Source organism: Aspergillus saccharolyticus, assembly GCF_003184585.1.
Source record: "Aspergillus saccharolyticus JOP 1030-1 unplaced genomic scaffold BP01scaffold_3, whole genome shotgun sequence".
Taxonomy (NCBI): domain Eukaryota; kingdom Fungi; phylum Ascomycota; class Eurotiomycetes; order Eurotiales; family Aspergillaceae; genus Aspergillus; species Aspergillus saccharolyticus.
This window is the reverse complement of record NW_020290613.1, coordinates 1,235,843-1,252,020: the sequence shown is the minus strand read 5'-3', so window position 1 is coordinate 1,252,020 and position 16,178 is coordinate 1,235,843. Positions and strand designations below refer to the sequence as shown.

The 16,178-nt window shown below is 51.9% G+C and overlaps 6 protein-coding genes across 6 annotated transcripts; 3 read left to right on the top strand and 3 right to left on the bottom strand.

Annotated features, from left to right (window-relative positions):
- Positions 1 to 290: 290 nt before the first annotated feature.
- Positions 291 to 923, bottom strand: BP01DRAFT_379498 (uncharacterized protein; the record flags this gene model as incomplete). The annotated part of the gene is made up of 2 exons (XM_025577155.1): positions 291 to 508; positions 710 to 923. The coding sequence occupies 2 exons, from the start codon at positions 921 to 923 to the stop codon at positions 291 to 293; spliced, it is 432 nt and encodes a 143-aa protein (XP_025435096.1).
- Positions 924 to 2,105: 1,182 nt separating this feature from the next.
- On the top strand, positions 2,106 to 3,974 carry BP01DRAFT_121500 (amidohydrolase). Its single transcript, XM_025570402.1, has one exon. It carries the CDS (start codon positions 2,180 to 2,182, stop codon positions 3,794 to 3,796), a length of 1,617 nt encoding a protein of 538 aa, XP_025435095.1. The 5' UTR covers positions 2,106 to 2,179; the 3' UTR covers positions 3,797 to 3,974.
- Positions 3,975 to 3,986: 12 nt separating this feature from the next.
- BP01DRAFT_121467 (acyl-CoA desaturase) lies at positions 3,987 to 5,750 on the bottom strand. Its single transcript, XM_025570400.1, has 5 exons — positions 5,412 to 5,750; positions 5,107 to 5,354; positions 4,621 to 5,041; positions 4,458 to 4,544; positions 3,987 to 4,377 (listed from the first exon to the last, which is right to left on the bottom strand). The coding sequence occupies exons 2-5, from the start codon at positions 5,343 to 5,345 to the stop codon at positions 4,189 to 4,191; spliced, it is 936 nt and encodes a 311-aa protein (XP_025435094.1). The 5' UTR covers positions 5,346 to 5,354; positions 5,412 to 5,750; the 3' UTR covers positions 3,987 to 4,188.
- A 507-nt stretch (positions 5,751 to 6,257) lies between these two features.
- BP01DRAFT_121498 (MCT family MFS transporter) lies at positions 6,258 to 8,124 on the top strand. Its single transcript, XM_025570401.1, has 2 exons — positions 6,258 to 7,687; positions 7,750 to 8,124. The coding sequence occupies exons 1-2, from the start codon at positions 6,402 to 6,404 to the stop codon at positions 7,913 to 7,915; spliced, it is 1,452 nt and encodes a 483-aa protein (XP_025435093.1). The 5' UTR covers positions 6,258 to 6,401; the 3' UTR covers positions 7,916 to 8,124.
- A 291-nt stretch (positions 8,125 to 8,415) lies between these two features.
- BP01DRAFT_362813 (putative extracellular threonine rich protein) lies at positions 8,416 to 10,098 on the top strand (the record flags this gene model as incomplete). Its single annotated transcript, XM_025576241.1, has 1 exon — positions 8,416 to 10,098. The coding sequence occupies one exon, from the start codon at positions 8,416 to 8,418 to the stop codon at positions 10,096 to 10,098; it is 1,683 nt and encodes a 560-aa protein (XP_025435092.1).
- A 1,341-nt stretch (positions 10,099 to 11,439) lies between these two features.
- On the bottom strand, positions 11,440 to 15,534 carry tcsC (putative two-component osmosensing histidine kinase (Bos1); the record flags this gene model as incomplete). The annotated part of the gene is made up of 2 exons (XM_025576240.1): positions 11,440 to 11,466; positions 11,518 to 15,534. The coding sequence occupies 2 exons, from the start codon at positions 15,532 to 15,534 to the stop codon at positions 11,440 to 11,442; spliced, it is 4,044 nt and encodes a 1,347-aa protein (XP_025435091.1).
- Positions 15,535 to 16,178: the final 644 nt, after the last annotated feature.

The following is a 16,178-nucleotide window of genomic DNA, read 5'->3' as shown; positions in this document are numbered from 1 at the left end:
ACCTTGCACCGCTCATTTCCCAAAAATGCGAGGTGGTCAACTAGCAATAGATGTCTCGCGGAGGAAAGACGGAGAGCGACGGAGATAGAATGGAGTTGACCGACTAGTCCCAATCCAGCCATTTACATCTGCTCCACTACTTTTCCTGTCAACTCAACTCAATCAACTTGTTCCCATATATATGAATGCAAGTCTTGTTTATCATGTAATCTTCAGAACTCTGACTTACAATGTCAAGCTACCACTATGATCGCTTCATCTACACCTGCGCATGTTGACAAACCCGTTGCCTAGGCCGCAAAATGGCGATATCTGCCTGCAGGCTTCACGCGAAAGGTTTTACCAGAATAGATGAAGAGCAGATTCCCTATCATGATGGCCATAGTGATCAAGCCCAAAGTGACATAGAACCGGTTCAGTCCGACACGGTCAACCCACGGCTGAAGCGCAAACACGATGATAGTCGATATAACGTCCCGAACGACTGTGAGCGCGACGACAGAGTCCGCTATAATCTAAAAAGCCAATGAGTATCGACGCATAACATGAAGGGAAGGACTAGGATCACTTGCATCGGTATATACATCGGTTATATAGGTCAGTCCAGCTGGCACGGGAGGGGCGAATATCAGGCAAAGCCACAGGCGCATCTAGTTATAAGGTGGTAGGGTCATGACCGAAGAAAGGGTGGTCACTGGGACAGTAGTACAAGCGGTCACCACGCCATACTCGATGGCGATGGTAAAGAGAGCAGGAATGCTAAACATGATCAGAAACGGTCGGTAGCAGTGCTTGACGACTTGGCCGAAGGATAGGAGTGAATTGGACCAGGGTGCCAGTTTTTGCCAGTAGACCTTTTGCGGGATCGAGTAGTTCACCTCATTCTCTGCATGATCAAGCTCTTTCTGAGATAGAGCGTCCATGTCTTGCTAGATCGGTGCAGATGTTTGTCCGTGAACGACAAGCACTCTGTCGATGGTTTCAATTGCAAACATCGTCTCCTCGTACAAGAAGATGAAAGCAAGAAATCCTGCCCCAAGCAGAATAGCCATCCACCACCACACCCAGCGGCATAGCTGTCATTGAGAAAGGCGAAGCTAAACCCAAGTTCCAGGTTGACAGGACTCCAGGTCACAGTGGGAACATTGACCCTAGCGACGTTAGATAGGGCCGTCATACACCGAATACTCACAATGCCATGACCATGATCACATAGTATGAGACCAAGCCGAAGTTCAAGTGCTTCCTCCACTGTAGCCAATTCTGGATGAAATCCTTGATGAGTTTCACAATTCCAGTTGAGAAGACGGTCCGTGTACTCACTAAAAATCATTCGGCCTCTTGCTGGGTTTAGGCTCGAGGATGACCTCGGAGCCTGCGCTGAGGTCTTTGGTCCTGTTATCCCAGGCATCCGACAAAGTCGAAAGAAGGCAATACATGCCTTCGAGACGAACGGTGTCTGGCGGCTAGGCAGAAAGGCAGAATCATTGTTCTGACTGTGCGGAGACATCACCGCCCTTGATCAGGGCAACGGGAGTTCATTGGAAAGAAAGATTCAAAGCTCATTTATGATATTGCAAGTACATACATCGGCACCAGGAGGGTGTTGAGACTGCCTTATCATCATTGATCCTCAGCCATAGCCATTCAAAGACGAAGCTGAACGACAACTGCAGAACAGGGCTATGCTCAAAGGGGAATCTTGAAGTAACAGCCAGTTAAGAAAGTAGACCAGTTCAGCCTATCATCCTTGACTCGCGTAGCGATAGACTTATCAGACTCTTTGGGGCTGGGAAGGTCGGGGTAACGGACTGGCTAAGATGCAAGTTGTAGTTCAGATATCTCTCCATACTTTTTCTGAGAACAGCGACAGTGCACCCTCTCAAGGAAGTGGCCGTTGGAAGTGATATCAAGGTATAGTATCCTCTAGTATGAGCAGCACAGCAAATGATGATGGATCATCACTTGGGCCTCATACTAAGAAGGTTACCCCGCGGGCAGTTCACCACTTTTGACCGGGCAAGTGCCGAAGCCCGAACCAATTAGGAAAGTCCTCGCGACCCCAGAATTCGCTTCTCATTAAATACTACCGTACACTGTAGGTAGTGATAGTAATAGTAGAGCAACGACCAGTTCATGCTGGTGACGGTCTCTTTTGCATCCCTTTCTTCACCGAAGTATGACCACCGTCTTCCGGAATTGTCGTGTCTTTGCGCCATCATCCGCAAAAGATGGCCATGAGTTCGCCAACGGAATGATCATCGACACCGACCAGATTTCCTACGTCGGATCCCTAGATGAGGCAGATATTCCAAACGAAGCAACCGTCATTGACCTAGACAATCGCATTGTGATTCCCGGCTTTATTGATGCGCATGTTCATATCTTGAAATACGGCCACTCCCTTCGCAAAGTGAACCTCATCGACTGCACCTCCCTCCAGCAGATCCGAGAAACCATCAAGGCATACGCGGCAGCAAACCCGTCGGCTCCTTACATCTTGTGCCGGGGATGGATTCAGTCATCTACCAAGGGCATTGCCATTGCAAGCATGCTGGATGATCTCGATTCCCGGCCGATTCTCATCGACTCTCTCGATCTCCACTCGATGTGGTGCAATTCTGCTGCTCTTGATAAAATGCAAGCGCACACGGCGTCGGACCCCCCTGGCGGCACGATTCATCGGGACGAGCACGGTCGTGCCTCGGGTCTGCTGGATGAGTCGGCTGTCGTGAGTCTTGCTTGGCCGTTTGTAGAGACTCTATACTCCACGGCGGACAAAATCAGTGCTTTGGACACCGCAGTCTTCTCATACACCGCCGCCGGCTACACTGGAGTCGTCGATATGGCCATGGACGAGGATTCCTGGAGTCTTCTTGAGCAGTATCGCCAGGAAAAGCACGTTCCGTTTCACATCGCAGCCCACTGGCTCGTTCCCTTCTCAGATGACCAACAAGCACACCTCCGCTTCGTCGACCGCGCCATCGAGCTGAACAGACAATACAGAGATCCCACCTTCACCATCGTCGGAATCAAGCTTATCTGCGACGGGGTGGTCGACGGGTGCACTGCCGCTCTACAGCAGCCATACAGCGGGAAACTGGACCCCGTTGAACCGATCTGGCCAGCCAACATGCTTCGAGAAGTCGTGCAGCGCGCCGATGCCGCCGGCCTCCAATGCGCCATCCACGCCATCGGCGACAAGGCCATCCACCAAGCCATCAACGTTCTGGCCGAAGTCGGCAGCCCCGGCCGCCGCCACCGGATCGAGCATCTCGAACTGTCGACCTCCGAGGACGCAAAGCGCCTCGGTGAGCTGGGAATCACTGCTTCCGTGCAGCCCGTGCACTCGGACCCGGCTCTCTTCAAGGCATGGCCCGGCCTGAACGGGCCGGAGCGGTGCAAACGCGCCTTCGCGTACAAGGAGTTTTTAGACGGTGGCGCTCCGCTTGCGATCGGAACTGATGCGCCTACCGCCCGTCACTCCCCCTTTCCAAATCTCTACAATGCGACGACCAGACGGTCAGCCCTGGAGCTGGGGACGAGCGAGACCGTCAACCCTCACTTCGGACTGAGCTTGGCCGAGGCCGCGACTGCTGCTACGACCGGCGCGGCGTACGCACGATTTGCGGAGAAGTGGACTGGGAGTTTGAAGGAGGGGTTGAGCGCGGACTTTTTGGTGGTGGATATGCAGTGGACATCTCAGGCGCTCCTGGAGGCGAAGGTTTTGCAGACTTGGTATCGGGGGAAGAAGGTTTATGATGCGGGGGTGGGAAGCAAGAGGATAGGCGATTGAGGAATGGTTGCAAGAAGAAGTTATGTGGTTCTCCAGCATCGAGGCAGAATACTCACTGTAAGGTACAGCAGAAGCAAGGATGGCTGCACTCTTTTTGCGAAAGACTTCGCGGTCAGTAAGGATACTAGTAGTCAGGTTCCCTCCTACAGCTACATGCTTGGTTATAATATCTAGAATGAGGAATTTGAAACTCTGAATCATACATTTGACATCTAGTACCGTGAAGCCCGAATTTGATCTCAAACTATGTCTGATTACCAAAAAGCATTATTGGCGCTAAATCAAGAGGGAAGAATGGGGACGAAAGAAGACCACCACTGCCCTGATGCAAGCCTGCCTTTTGCTCTTCCTCTTTCCTCGCACGATCAGGGTATACAGCTGGCACCCAGCCATCACCGCCCGAGAGAGGCCGCCCGGTGATCGAGTCTCTTCTGCAGCTGCTGTACACGGCCCATCTCGATCTCATTGGTGCGGAAACGCTTGAGGTTGGAGGCCAGCCGGAACCGGGCACAGATCCAGATCGCCCATTTGGTGGGATCGTACTGCCACCACTCGATGCCATTGCGGTAATCCGAGGGGAACTGAAAGAACCAGTGTCATCAAGAAAAGCCCCCTTCCCCCACGCCAAGGACCCGCACAAACACAGAAGAAATTGCTTTACCTCGTGGTGGAAGTTATGGTAACCCTCGCCAAACGTGACCAAGGCAGTGAGAATGTGATCGCGTGGCGAGTTCCTGTCATCAAAGGGCTGTATGCAGATAGTCGTCAGCGCACGCACACCACAGACCACAATATTTTGCACATATACAAGGGGAGAAGCTAGCCTGATCGCCCAGCCAATGGGCCAACGAATTGACGCAGAAGGTGGCCTGTTGAAAGAGAAACATCCTCAGAATGCCGGCAATCACCAAGCCCCCCTTCCAGTCCCCCCATCCCACGCCGGCCATAACCGTTGGCAAGACCAGGCCAAACCCAATCGCAAGCTTCGTGTAGTTCCGGTGCTGCCACATGACCACTGGATCCGCGTTCAGGTCAGAGATATCGGTCCGGGCATTGTTCTTGGGGTTCGGCTTCAGAATCATCCAGAGAAGGTGAGAGTGCAGCAGGCCCTGACGGGTGTTGTACGGATCCTTCTCCGTGTCGGTCCACCGGTGGTGGGCTCGATGCTTGATGCTCCACCAGCGAATCGAACCTTCCACGGCGCCACTGCCAGCGCAGGCCAGGAAGATTCTTAGTGATAGGCCACTGTTTTGGGGCCATGCAGTTAGGCAGAGGTGGGGAGGTATACGTCCACTGATACAAGAACTCACGCCTCATAGGTCCGATGGGACCATAGCCGGTGGTAGCCAGCAGTGACCCCTAGCCCGGTCCAGAAGTAGTAGAGGACGGCCCAGATGACAGTCGGCCATCGCAAGGGCGTGAAGATAGCCGCAATGCAGCCGCATAGAGGCACAATTATGATGAAGGTCGTGTTGAACCAATCCACATGGCGGTGCCAGTTACGGATTGTAATGGGTTGCTCGCTGATGTGTGGCTTGGGGCCAATCATGATGGTGCACTTCTATCGATCAGAGTTTCCTTTGTATAAGAAATGTGAAGGAGACAAATTCTCGACTTATGAGCAAGACCATATCATCGGTGCTATCGCAAATGGAGTCCGTTGAAACGTTGGGGTGCACCACTCCACAACCGTGACACCAAGGCACTCATACAGACAGAAGCAGTGACACGGCGTAGAGCTTCGTATCCTCTCGTTGCAGACGTTGAACGGCTACTGGCATCTCAGTCCTGCTTCTGCCCATGGTTATGTGACAGATTCATCAGTGAATGTCTGTCTTGACACTGCAGTGCAGTCAAGTATGCCTTGCCCGATAAGGTCAGTGTCGTGACCTGACCTTACGTAAGGTCGTGATTTCGTCTTCCCATCTCCATCACTCCTCTTTCACTTCTGTCTTTACTTTTTCGCTTCTTCTCGTGTCCCTACTCAAGCTCTAATGACTCACAAGTCTAACTAACGAGTTAGCTACAAACAGTTCATCATGACTCCCTCGATTTTCTCCTTCTACCTTCCCAATGCCGTTTAGCGTGTCAACCAACTCGCCAAGCCAACAGAGACAGCCAGACCCTTCTTCTTACCAACCATTGAAGTCGAGATTGTCGAAAATTTGTCAACCGAGACATCATTTGTGGCCAGTCATGGAGAAACCCCCTCATTGTCAGTCCAGCAGAGCAAGAAGCAGAGGGGCCCAAAGCGAACAACCTTCTCTCCACTGCGGAGCTCTCCGAAATCCACCCACGAATCGGTTGCCCGGCTAGCTTAGCATCCAGTATCCATTCCTTTCTCTTCCCACTTTTTTTTCTTCTTTTGCCGCCATGCTTTCTTCCCCGGGTACCTGGTTCCTTTCTTTGGGTATGCTTGCTTGCACCTGACGACTGGAGGTGGACTGTGTCATAGATGGCTGCTTCTTTCGTGTAGATATCATCTGTTTTGAACCCACTGTGTCTCTTTCAACTTCTATCATTGCGATTCGAACCCACGGAAGAAATAAGCTTCCCTCTGAGTCGGCTGTGGTCCACCTTCCCGCCGATACCGCTAACTACTACTATGGCGACAACAATCGACTCCCTGGGCAATCCGCGGGTGGACAAAACTGAACGAACTGCGACAACCTCGGCATTGGATGAGAAACAATCAGCGACGCAGGCCATCAATGGTCTCCCGCACGGTGCGCCAACGACGCTCGAAGGCGGGTTGTACAGGTCTTCGTCTGGCGAATTTCCTTCGGATGAATCAGCGCATAGCGTTCCAGTGACAGTTGGAACAACCGATGCGGATGGCAATACCTATCCGGAAGGTGGGCTAGAAGCTTGGTTGGTCGTCTTTGGAAGCTTCATGGGCCTTGTTGGCTCTCTTGGTATGGTAAACACCATCGGCACTCTCGAGGCGTACATAGAGATCCATCAGTTGAAAGACTACAGCTCCGGCAGCATCGGGTGGATCTTCGGCGTCTATGCCTTCTTGACCTTCTTTTGCGGCGTTCAGATTGGGCCCGTCTTCGACGCTAAAGGACCTCGGTTTCTTGTATGCACCGGCGCCGTGCTGATCATGGCAATGATGATTGCCCTGGGTTTCTGCACGCAGTACTGGCACTTCATGCTAGTTATCGGCGTGGCAGGAGGTATCGGAGCCTCGCTGCTGTTTACCCCAGCAATCTCTGCGATTGGACACTTCTTCAATGAAAGGCGCGGAATCGCGACGGGAATTGCTGCGACGGGTGGCTCCGTGGGTGGTGTTATCTTCCCCCTTGCATTGGAGGCTCTGTTTCCGAAGATAGGGTGGGCATGGGCAACTCGAGTCGTTGCTCTCATTTGCCTGATCACATTGCTCGCAGCATGCCTCCTTATCAAATCTCGGTTGCCCCAGAAGCCCGCCTCGAAAGAGGAAATTCTGCCCGATTTTCGGATCTTTCGGGATCCCGTGTTCACGCTGACGACCCTGGGGGTTTTCTTCATTGAATGGGGCCTCTTTGTTCCGCTGAGCTACATCTCATCTTACGCGATGGACAAGGGTGTCTCGACGCAGTTGTCGTACCAAATGCTCGCGATCCTGAACGCTGGTTCGTTCTTCGGACGAGGTATCCCTGGCTTCGTTGCTGATCACCTGGGCCGCTTCAATACTCTGATTGTCACTGTGGCGTTGTGTCTTGTATGCAACGCATGCCTCTGGCTTCCAGCCAGTGACAGTGTGCCTGTCATGATTGTATACTGCGTCATGTTCGGGTTTGCCAGCGGCAGTAACATCAGTCTGACACCGGTCTGTATCTCTCAGCTGTGCAAAATCGAGAACTACGGCAGATACTATGCCACAGCATATACGATCGTTAGTTTTGGGTAAGTTGAGCTCGCTACTCGTGGTGTGGATTTGGTCATTTGCAGGGCTAATGAGCGTATAGAACTCTTACCGGCATGCCCATTGCGGGGGAGATCCTCACCCGATGCAATGGCGAGTATTGGGGTCTCATCACCTTCACGATCTGCTGCTATGCAATGGGCCTTGTTTGTGTCACTGCAGCCAAATTAGTTCGTGTCGGCTGGCGTCAGGCTCTTGTGGTTTATTGAGTGACCGAAACCGAAGATAACCTCAAGATAATACCATGGCCATACCTGTTGTCTGGTTGATTCCGGTGCTATACAAACCCAACCAAGACGATGACCGGCAGGAAAGTTTTTTAAATAATTGAGCCTAATACCTAATCTTTTCATCGCATACATTTGACACCACAGAAACAATCGCCTGCATGTGTGCGAAATATGAGACGAGCCGGAGATGAATGCGGACATGATTTCCGATGCCGTCTGCCCAACGACTACAGCGGCCGACAATCACGAATGTCTGTTGTCATGATGAGTGATCTAGAGGTCTGGACTGTGATTCGAGGGATTGAAGGAGCTACCCATTTGGTTCCTTGATTACATAGAGACGAAGTCATTAGAGACTATATAATGCCACTGTACGGAACTTGCATCCAGATATGAATTTTCCGACCTGCGGGTCCTGGTACAGCTTTTTCTCACTAAACATCGTTCGGACAGAGCAGGGGCAGTATAGCCAGCCTAAGATGCCTCCCTCAAAGCAGGTCATAGCGGTGATTGTGGCTTCATGGGCATTGTGCCCCAGCGTAGCAGCGATCCCTCAATATCCAGGCATCGCTGCAGGAAACCCGGGGCCTGTCATCACGACAGGGACCAACTCATCAACGTCGACTTCGGCATCTGTTTCTCTTGCAGGGAGCAGCAACTCAAGCAAGGTCATTCCCATCGCTGAGAGTGTGGTGCATTCACTCCACCCGTTCTCTCCAGCTCTCTCCTCTACGCCATCCTCCGAGTCACTCCATCTCCCGCCTGGTGTGACCCCCTCCTCTGAGCCAGTGATCCACCCCTTCCCTTCAGGTGTGCCCCACGACGGCGCAGGAGAGCATATCCCACACCCAGCTCTAAGCATCTCGTCTCCATCATACCTCATCAGCAGCAGCAGCAACAGCGTCATCCGCATTCCGCCGTCAGACGGCATCGTGCATCCCACCACGACCACCAGCTCGAGGGTCGAAGACCCCAGCAAACTACCCGACAGCAGCTCTCAATCACACCTTCCAGATCCTACGACTCCCTGGCCAAAGGATCCAAAGGAAAATGAGCCTGCATGTCCGTCCGTGCAATGCCCGCCCTGTCCCTCCGTCCACACGGTCACGGTCACGGTGGCGGCCACGACCAGTAGCAGTATCAGCATCAGCAGTAGTATCAGCATCAGCAGTGGCAGCACCACCACCAGCAGCGTCAAACACACCCACGTCTTGAAAAGAGGACTATTCAACCACGGAGCCAGTGGAGTCCTACCAGAGAGCTTCACCGCCAGCACCACGCCAGACACCAAGCCTAGCAACGGCGACAAAAAGGACGCGGACGCGGACGAGGAGGACGAGGACGAGGAAGAGGAAGAGGAAGACATTCTTATCTGCCTCCTCCCGGATGATATCCCTGTCTGCATTCCCCCGTCTTCTTCTACGGGAGTCTCTCAGCCGCCTCCGAGCAGCAGCAGCAGCAGCAGCAGCAGCGGAATGATATCTATTCTGACTAGTATCAGCCGCGGAGGCATCATTCCGGGCCCTGAACCTACCTTGACGACACTCAGCGGGAGTATCCAACCAACGCGCACCCCGTCAACCCGTACACGCACTCGCACTCGCACTCGCACCCGCACCCGCATCCGCAGCCGAACAATTCGACCTCCATCGACGACACCCTCGAAGATCACTACGAGTAGCAGCACCAGCACCAGCAGCGTCAGCGTCAGCATAAGTACCAGCACCAGCATCGACGCAATCCACCCACCCCACCTCCCACCCCCGTCCCTCCCAATCCCAACTCCCTCCCCCGTCCCATCAATCACCCTCCCCACGATCCCAATGCCCGGGCCCTCTTTCCCAGCTTCAGGAGAACAGGAAGAGGAACCCCATGCCCCTCCCCATCCCCATCCCCCACCCGCACCCCCAGCGCCAACTCTACAAACAACAACACCGACAAGACACATCTCCTCGACAACAGTCTCCGGCTCCTTCTTCGCTCCTAGCTCGTCGACAGCAACTGCTGCTGCTGCTGCTGCTACAGCGCACATAGCGCCACCGGTACCAGCGCCAGCGCCATCGCAGAGCCATTATCATAATAATCAGTACCTGTCAGCGAGGGAGACTGAGAACGGCTTTACTAGGTATCCGGTGATTCGGCGGGAGATACAGCAGGCATAAAACTCCTCCAGCTTGAGTCAGTTCGCGCGCAATCATCCACTTCACCTCTCAAGTCAATCAATTCGTTCGGACAAGGTTGGGGGGAGGGGGGAGAGGGGAGGGGGGAGGGGGGATCAATAAAAGCTCATCTATGTTTTTCAAAGTTTATTCAATGTTTCAACCACTAATGTTTGCTGTGTCGTATTGTTTTTAACTCGATTAGTAGGGGGGAATTGCCAGATTATGAAGTTTCTAGTGTTATTGGAAACATCAGTATTGGGATCAGTTCTCCTGTCACTGTATCATTCAATCTAAAACTGAAGGCAAGGAAGGCCAGATTTCGCATTCTCAGAACGATGATGATGATGATGATGATGATGATGATGATGATGATGATGCAATTGCTTCGTCTCTGACCTGACCCATAATAACCAAACATTCCTATCGATAATTGACGGTGGACTTTTCCATCTTTAGAGACTACAGTAGAGGATGATACTTTTCTAAATATTAGTGGATCATCCAAGAACTTGTATTGAGTCGTGGGAGACCGGGGCTTTCCATCTTCTGTGGCGAATGGTTGTTGCATGTGCAAGTGATAGAAGAGAAAGAAGGAATACAATACAGAACTGGGAAAGGTTCGCAGGCTTTAATGAAGAGGATAGGATAAAGAATGTGGGATAATCAAATAATCAGGCAACAGGTGAGAATCGAATGGTAGGAATAGGACAAGCCATACGCAAAGAATCAAATCCAGCAACAACCATTTTACAAAACATACAGGGAGATTTTCTTGGAGACTCGTGTGGGCGAATGTCAAACTCATGCCAATCTTCATTCCATGCAAAACATGTAGTATAGTCCGTCAGCACCGAATTGCACAAGAGCAGCCATCCGCCGCCGTCCCCTGCTCCCTCCAAGTCATACATGAGACTTCCAGGCGCCACAAAACACCATACCAGAGACATAAGGCCCGATAGGTCAATCACAATCCGAGATCAGTCAAAAGATATAGTATACGCGAAACGTGTCAAACAACACAAAAATTACCATGGCTGGAACTGTCGACAATGTGCCCGCAACAATACGTATGCAAAGATGGAGAGAGAATCGACCGAGACGCAGAAGAACAGGAGAGAGTTAGGTAGGTTCAGTCACCAGTGAAAGCCAGGAAAATTCGACCCGGCATCCAAAGGCACAACTGAAATGATGAGAAGAGGCATGTGATGAAAGACGTAGAAGTCACCATGCAGTGAACAGTTCGTACAGGCGCGCAAAGGGTTAGGGTATATGATTTGCATCGAAGCCACTCGAATGATGAAACAGAAAAAAGCAAGTGCAATGAAGAATCTTGAAATCGTCTCACGAGCTGTTGGATCGCAACAGTGCCTATTGACTTTATTAGTATGGGCAGACTTCATAGTCCAATGGCAAACGTACCCTTTCCATGGTCATGTCTTCCTTCTCCAACGTCGGGCTTACCAGACTACCACCATTCATGGCGCCTGATGCGGTCAAGGCTCTTGCCTCCATACCTGGACGCTGATGCTTGTTATCAGGGGCACTGTGATGGACCGGGTGCATCTCGCCGCTACTCGAGATTCGTGATTCCTTGCTCTTTTCAAGAAGGGAGCCACCGAGCGTGGCGCACTTCAAGATGGTTTGCATCATTTGGTTCTGCTTCAGAGGCTTGGACAGATATTCATCCATTTGGGCTTGAATACACTTCTCTCTGTCACCCAACATGGCGTGCGCCGTTAGCGCAATGATAGGCGTCCGACTCAGACCGCTTTCTCTCTCGTATTCGCGGATCTTTCCGGTGGCTTCGAAACCACCCATAACCGGCATCTGTACGTCCATCAGGATGACGTCGTAGCGACGCTGTTTCACGGCTTCGACAGCCTCCAGACCGTTACTAACAACGGAGACGTTGTGGTTGTGCTTCTCCAAGATCTTGACGGCCAACTTCTGGTTGACATCGTTGTCTTCGGCCAAGAGAATGTCGAAGGAACGAGAATGATCCGTCGTGATAGGCGTGGAACGACCTTCCAACGCAGGTAGCATACCGTTGCCGAGATCAATGGGTTGGCATGGCGTCGTCATGTATGAGCTGATACCCAGATCAAGGGCGGACTTCAGGCTGACGCACACCAAGGGACAGACAAGGACGATGGGAACATATTTGAAATCGTCGAATGTCCGCAGGAGTCGGGCGGTGGCCACCGAGTCCACGATAATGACATCGTAGGCGTGTCCGGACTCCTTACCAGAGGGATCTTGGATTTCTGGCGGCGGCACGTGGTCTTCATTGCGCACAACAATAGGCTCCAGATCGATCTGCTTAAGCATCTTCATCACGTTCTCAGCCTGACCGCCGTTTTCGCCCTTGTCAATGAACAAGACTCGGTGGTGCTTGTACGGCAGGAGTTGCGACGCAATGACACTCAAAGACTGGTCGGCCAACTTGACGACGCAGGTGAAATGGAAGGTGCTACCATGGCCATACTCGGAGGTGACCCAAACATCACCACCCATCAAGTTGACCAGACGTTTCGAGATAGACAGTCCAAGACCGGTTCCACCGAACCTCCGGGTTGTCGAGCCATCCGCTTGCTGAAAAGTGTCGAAAATGAGATCCAGTTTGTCCTCTTCGATACCGATTCCGGTATCAGAGACTGAGAACTCAAAAGCATACTCGTCTGCCGCGCACTGCTCTCTATCGGATTTGCAGATAGTAAGCTTCACCTCGCCATGCTCAGTGAACTTGATTGCATTGCCGACCAGGTTCAAAATGATCTGGCGCAGACGGAACGGATCACCAATGACATAGTCAGGAACAGTGTTATCGACCTGGTACGTGAGGCTCAGGAATTTCTCGTTGGCCTTGACCGCCAGGGTTTTGAGGGCATTGAAGACAGTTCCCCTGACAGTGAATGGAATGCTTTCAATGACCATGCGGTTCGCCTCGATTTTCGAGATATCGAGTATGTCGTCGATGATAGTCAATAAACTGTTCGCAAGGTTATGCACGACATTCAACATCTCGCGTGTATAAGGCTTGAGATCGTCCGTGTCGAGTGTCAACTGCGTCATACCGATGATTCCGTTCATAGGAGTTCGGATCTCGTGACTCATATTGGCCAGGAACTCGGACTTGGTGCGGTTGGCCAGCTCGGCTGCCTCCCTGGCAGCGGTGTTACGCTGAATACTGTCTCGGAGGTTGGAAACCATCTTATTGATCTTGCGCTTCAGCTCGTCCATCTCCCCAGAGGCGTTGACCGTGATAAGCTTGGTGAAGTCTCCGTCGGTGGCAGCATCAGTAATCTCACCGAAGGCACGTACTTGAGAGGTCAAGTTTTCAGCCATAGTGTTCACATCCTCTGTGATCTCCTTCCAGGTTCCGGCAATTCCTTCCACATTGGCCTGACCACCCATCTTGCCGTCGACCCCGACATCGCGCGCAACCTTCTTCAGCTCAGTTGCAAATTTGGCCAATCGGTCCACCATGTGATTGATGGTAACCTTGAGCGTCAGAATTTCTCCCTGCGCGTGCACCTCAATCTTCTTGCTAAGATCACCCTTGGCAATAGCTTGCGTCACGTCCGAGATACTTCGAACCTGAGACGTCAAATTCTGGGCCATGGTGTTGACATTGTCGGTGAGGTCCTTCCACTTTCCTTCAACATTGTCGACCTTGGCCTGACCGCCCAAAGTGCCGTCCGTACCGACTTCACGAGCAACCTTACTGACTTCAAAAGCAAAAGTATTCAAACGATCCACCATGCCGTTGATCGTGCTCTTCAAATCAAGTATTTCACCCTGGACGTTGGCGGTAACCTTCTTGGTCAGATCACCCTTGGCGACGGCAGTGGTGACATCGGCAATCTCTCTGACCTGGGTGGTCAAATTGTTCGCCATGCGGTTGACATTCTCTGTTAGATCCTTCCATGTACCTTCCACGTCATTGACCGTTGCTTGTCCACCGAGTACACCATCCGTACCGACCTCCTTTGCAATCTTGGTAACTTCCTGGGCAAATTGTCGCAATTGATCCACCATGGAGTTTATAATGTTCTTGAGTTCCGCGATTTCTCCTTTGCAGTTGGCCTGGACCTTCTGCGTCAAGTCACCCTTTGCGACCGCCTTGGTGACTGTCGCAATATCACGCACTTGCGTTGTCAAATTGTTCGCCATGGCGTTGACGTTCACCGTGAGTTCGTTCCACATGCCTTGTACCCCTTCAATCTGAGCCTGTCCCCCAAGAACACCTTCTGTACCGACATCACGCGCGACTCGGGTGACCTCCGTGGCGAATGTCCGGAGTTGGTCAACCATGGTATTGATCGTCTGTTGAAGTTCCAAGATTTCACCCTGAGCCCGACTTTCGATCTTCTGACTCAAGTCTCCGTGGGCGACAGCCGTGGTGACCGCGGCGATTTCACGGACCTGGTCGGTAAGGTTCTTGGCCATTATGTTGACGTTCTCCGTCAATTCCTTCCAGATACCATGCACTCCGGTGATCTGCGCCTGACCGCCGAGTATACCTTCGGTGCCGACCTCGCGAGCGACTCGGGACACTTCGCTACCAAAGACTTGCAACTGGTCCATCATGGTGTTTATCGTCCGTTTGAAGGTAGCGATTTCAGGGTCCATCTCCAGGGGATGGATCTGGACCTTCATTGACAAATCACCATTGGCTACTTGGGTGATGATTCCGCCGATTTCCCGTAGTGCTTTCTGGAAGGCCTCGTTGGCCTGTTGATGCTTGCGTAATTCTCGCTCCAGCAGCACGACATCTTCATTTTCCACCTTGATGAGGGCCCGACGAGTTTGTTCCTCCTGCTGTTGTAATTCATCCCGCACCTGAGCGATGATGTCCTTCTGGAAACTTATTTCCTCCGCCTGTTTCTGCACATGATTCCGTAAGTAACTGATATCCTCTTCGCGTACTAGACGCGTCCTTGAGCCCAGGTCCTCGTCCTCATCGCTGTCATCTTCATCGATATCTTCCTCTGCTTCGCCATCTTCCGGTCCGGGAGCTGATCGCCTTGATGCACGAGAGCGATGTGGATTGTGCTGCTGTATAAGACAAGAAGAGTCAGAACCGTCAGAGGATGCCAAGCTTGGGAGGCCAAATGCCCAAGGGGTCTCAGAATCGTTCTCGCTGGGGACGAGGGTGGGCTGAAAGGCCTTCAAGGTGATTCCTGGGGGTGATCGGTGACTGACAGATTGAAATTCCAGATGGTGGACTCGTCGAACCAGAGCCTCCAATTCCTGTTCGAATGCCGCTTTTGCCGCGCTTTTTTCTCCAGGGAGTTTGGCCACTTTCGAGTCGCATCCATTGGTAGTAGAAGTGTGGGAGAATTCGAAGTCGAAGGGGGGAGCACCGGGGGATTCTCTGGCTAACTCCCTGAGAATGGCAGTAGCGGCCGCGAGCGTCTCGTCTGCGCCAGCCATTATGCCTTAGGACTTCTCAGTCCAATGACATATGTATGGTGGGCGAAAGGAGATTTTCCTGGGGGGGAAGGGAGGTTTGGGGGGGGGTAGTAATCCGGATTACGGTCTAGGAGCTGTGAGACTGCATATGAGAAGAAGTGACGAGAAGAATGGGGACAGATAAAAGGGAGTGACAGTATGATGAAGTTCGAGGAATAAAGAAAGGGAGGGAGGAGACCGAGGGCAGAATAATAGAGGACAAGACAAGGCAAAAGGGAAGCGGGCGGAGGGGAAACGCCAGGAGGGGAAAGGCCGAAAGTCAAATTGTTTTGGGGGGAGGAGGGGGGAAAGAAGAAGAGTGTGACCGGGACTCGACTCCGAAGGTGATTAGATTAGAAATGAGGCAAATAACCAGAGAACAAAACGTCCAGGTGAAAATAAAAGAGATAAAGGAGGATCAATGGCGAATGGGTAAGGGAAAATTTTCAGGAAAGAGAAATAGGCAAGGTGAGGATAGAAAATACCGAAATAAGAAACAATAAGTAGAAGTCAGGAATCAAAAATAAAAAAAAAAAATTAAAAAAGAGAAAAATAAAAAAAATTGAACACAGAAAAATTGGAATAGGACAGCCAAGCGGAGTGGGAAAGACAGCAACAGGTCGGAC

Bases quoted from the DNA above. Each gene is read 5' to 3' on its own strand.
- BP01DRAFT_121500 (XM_025570402.1), top strand. From the start codon at position 2,180: ATGACCACCGTCTTCCGGAATTGTCGTGTCTTTGCGCCATCATCCGCA.
- BP01DRAFT_121467 (XM_025570400.1), bottom strand. From the start codon at position 5,345: ATGATTGGCCCCAAGCCACACATCAGCGAGCAACCCATTACAATCCGT. The intron at 5,042-5,106 runs GTGAGTTCTTGT...GCCCCAAAACAG, and splicing joins TCCCATCGGACCTATGAGGC to TGGCCTATCACTAAGAATCT. The intron at 4,545-4,620 runs GCTAGCTTCTCC...ATCTGCATACAG, and splicing joins CCCATTGGCTGGGCGATCAG to CCCTTTGATGACAGGAACTC.
- BP01DRAFT_121498 (XM_025570401.1), top strand. From the start codon at position 6,402: ATGGCGACAACAATCGACTCCCTGGGCAATCCGCGGGTGGACAAAACT. The intron at 7,688-7,749 runs GTAAGTTGAGCT...ATGAGCGTATAG, and splicing joins TATACGATCGTTAGTTTTGG to AACTCTTACCGGCATGCCCA.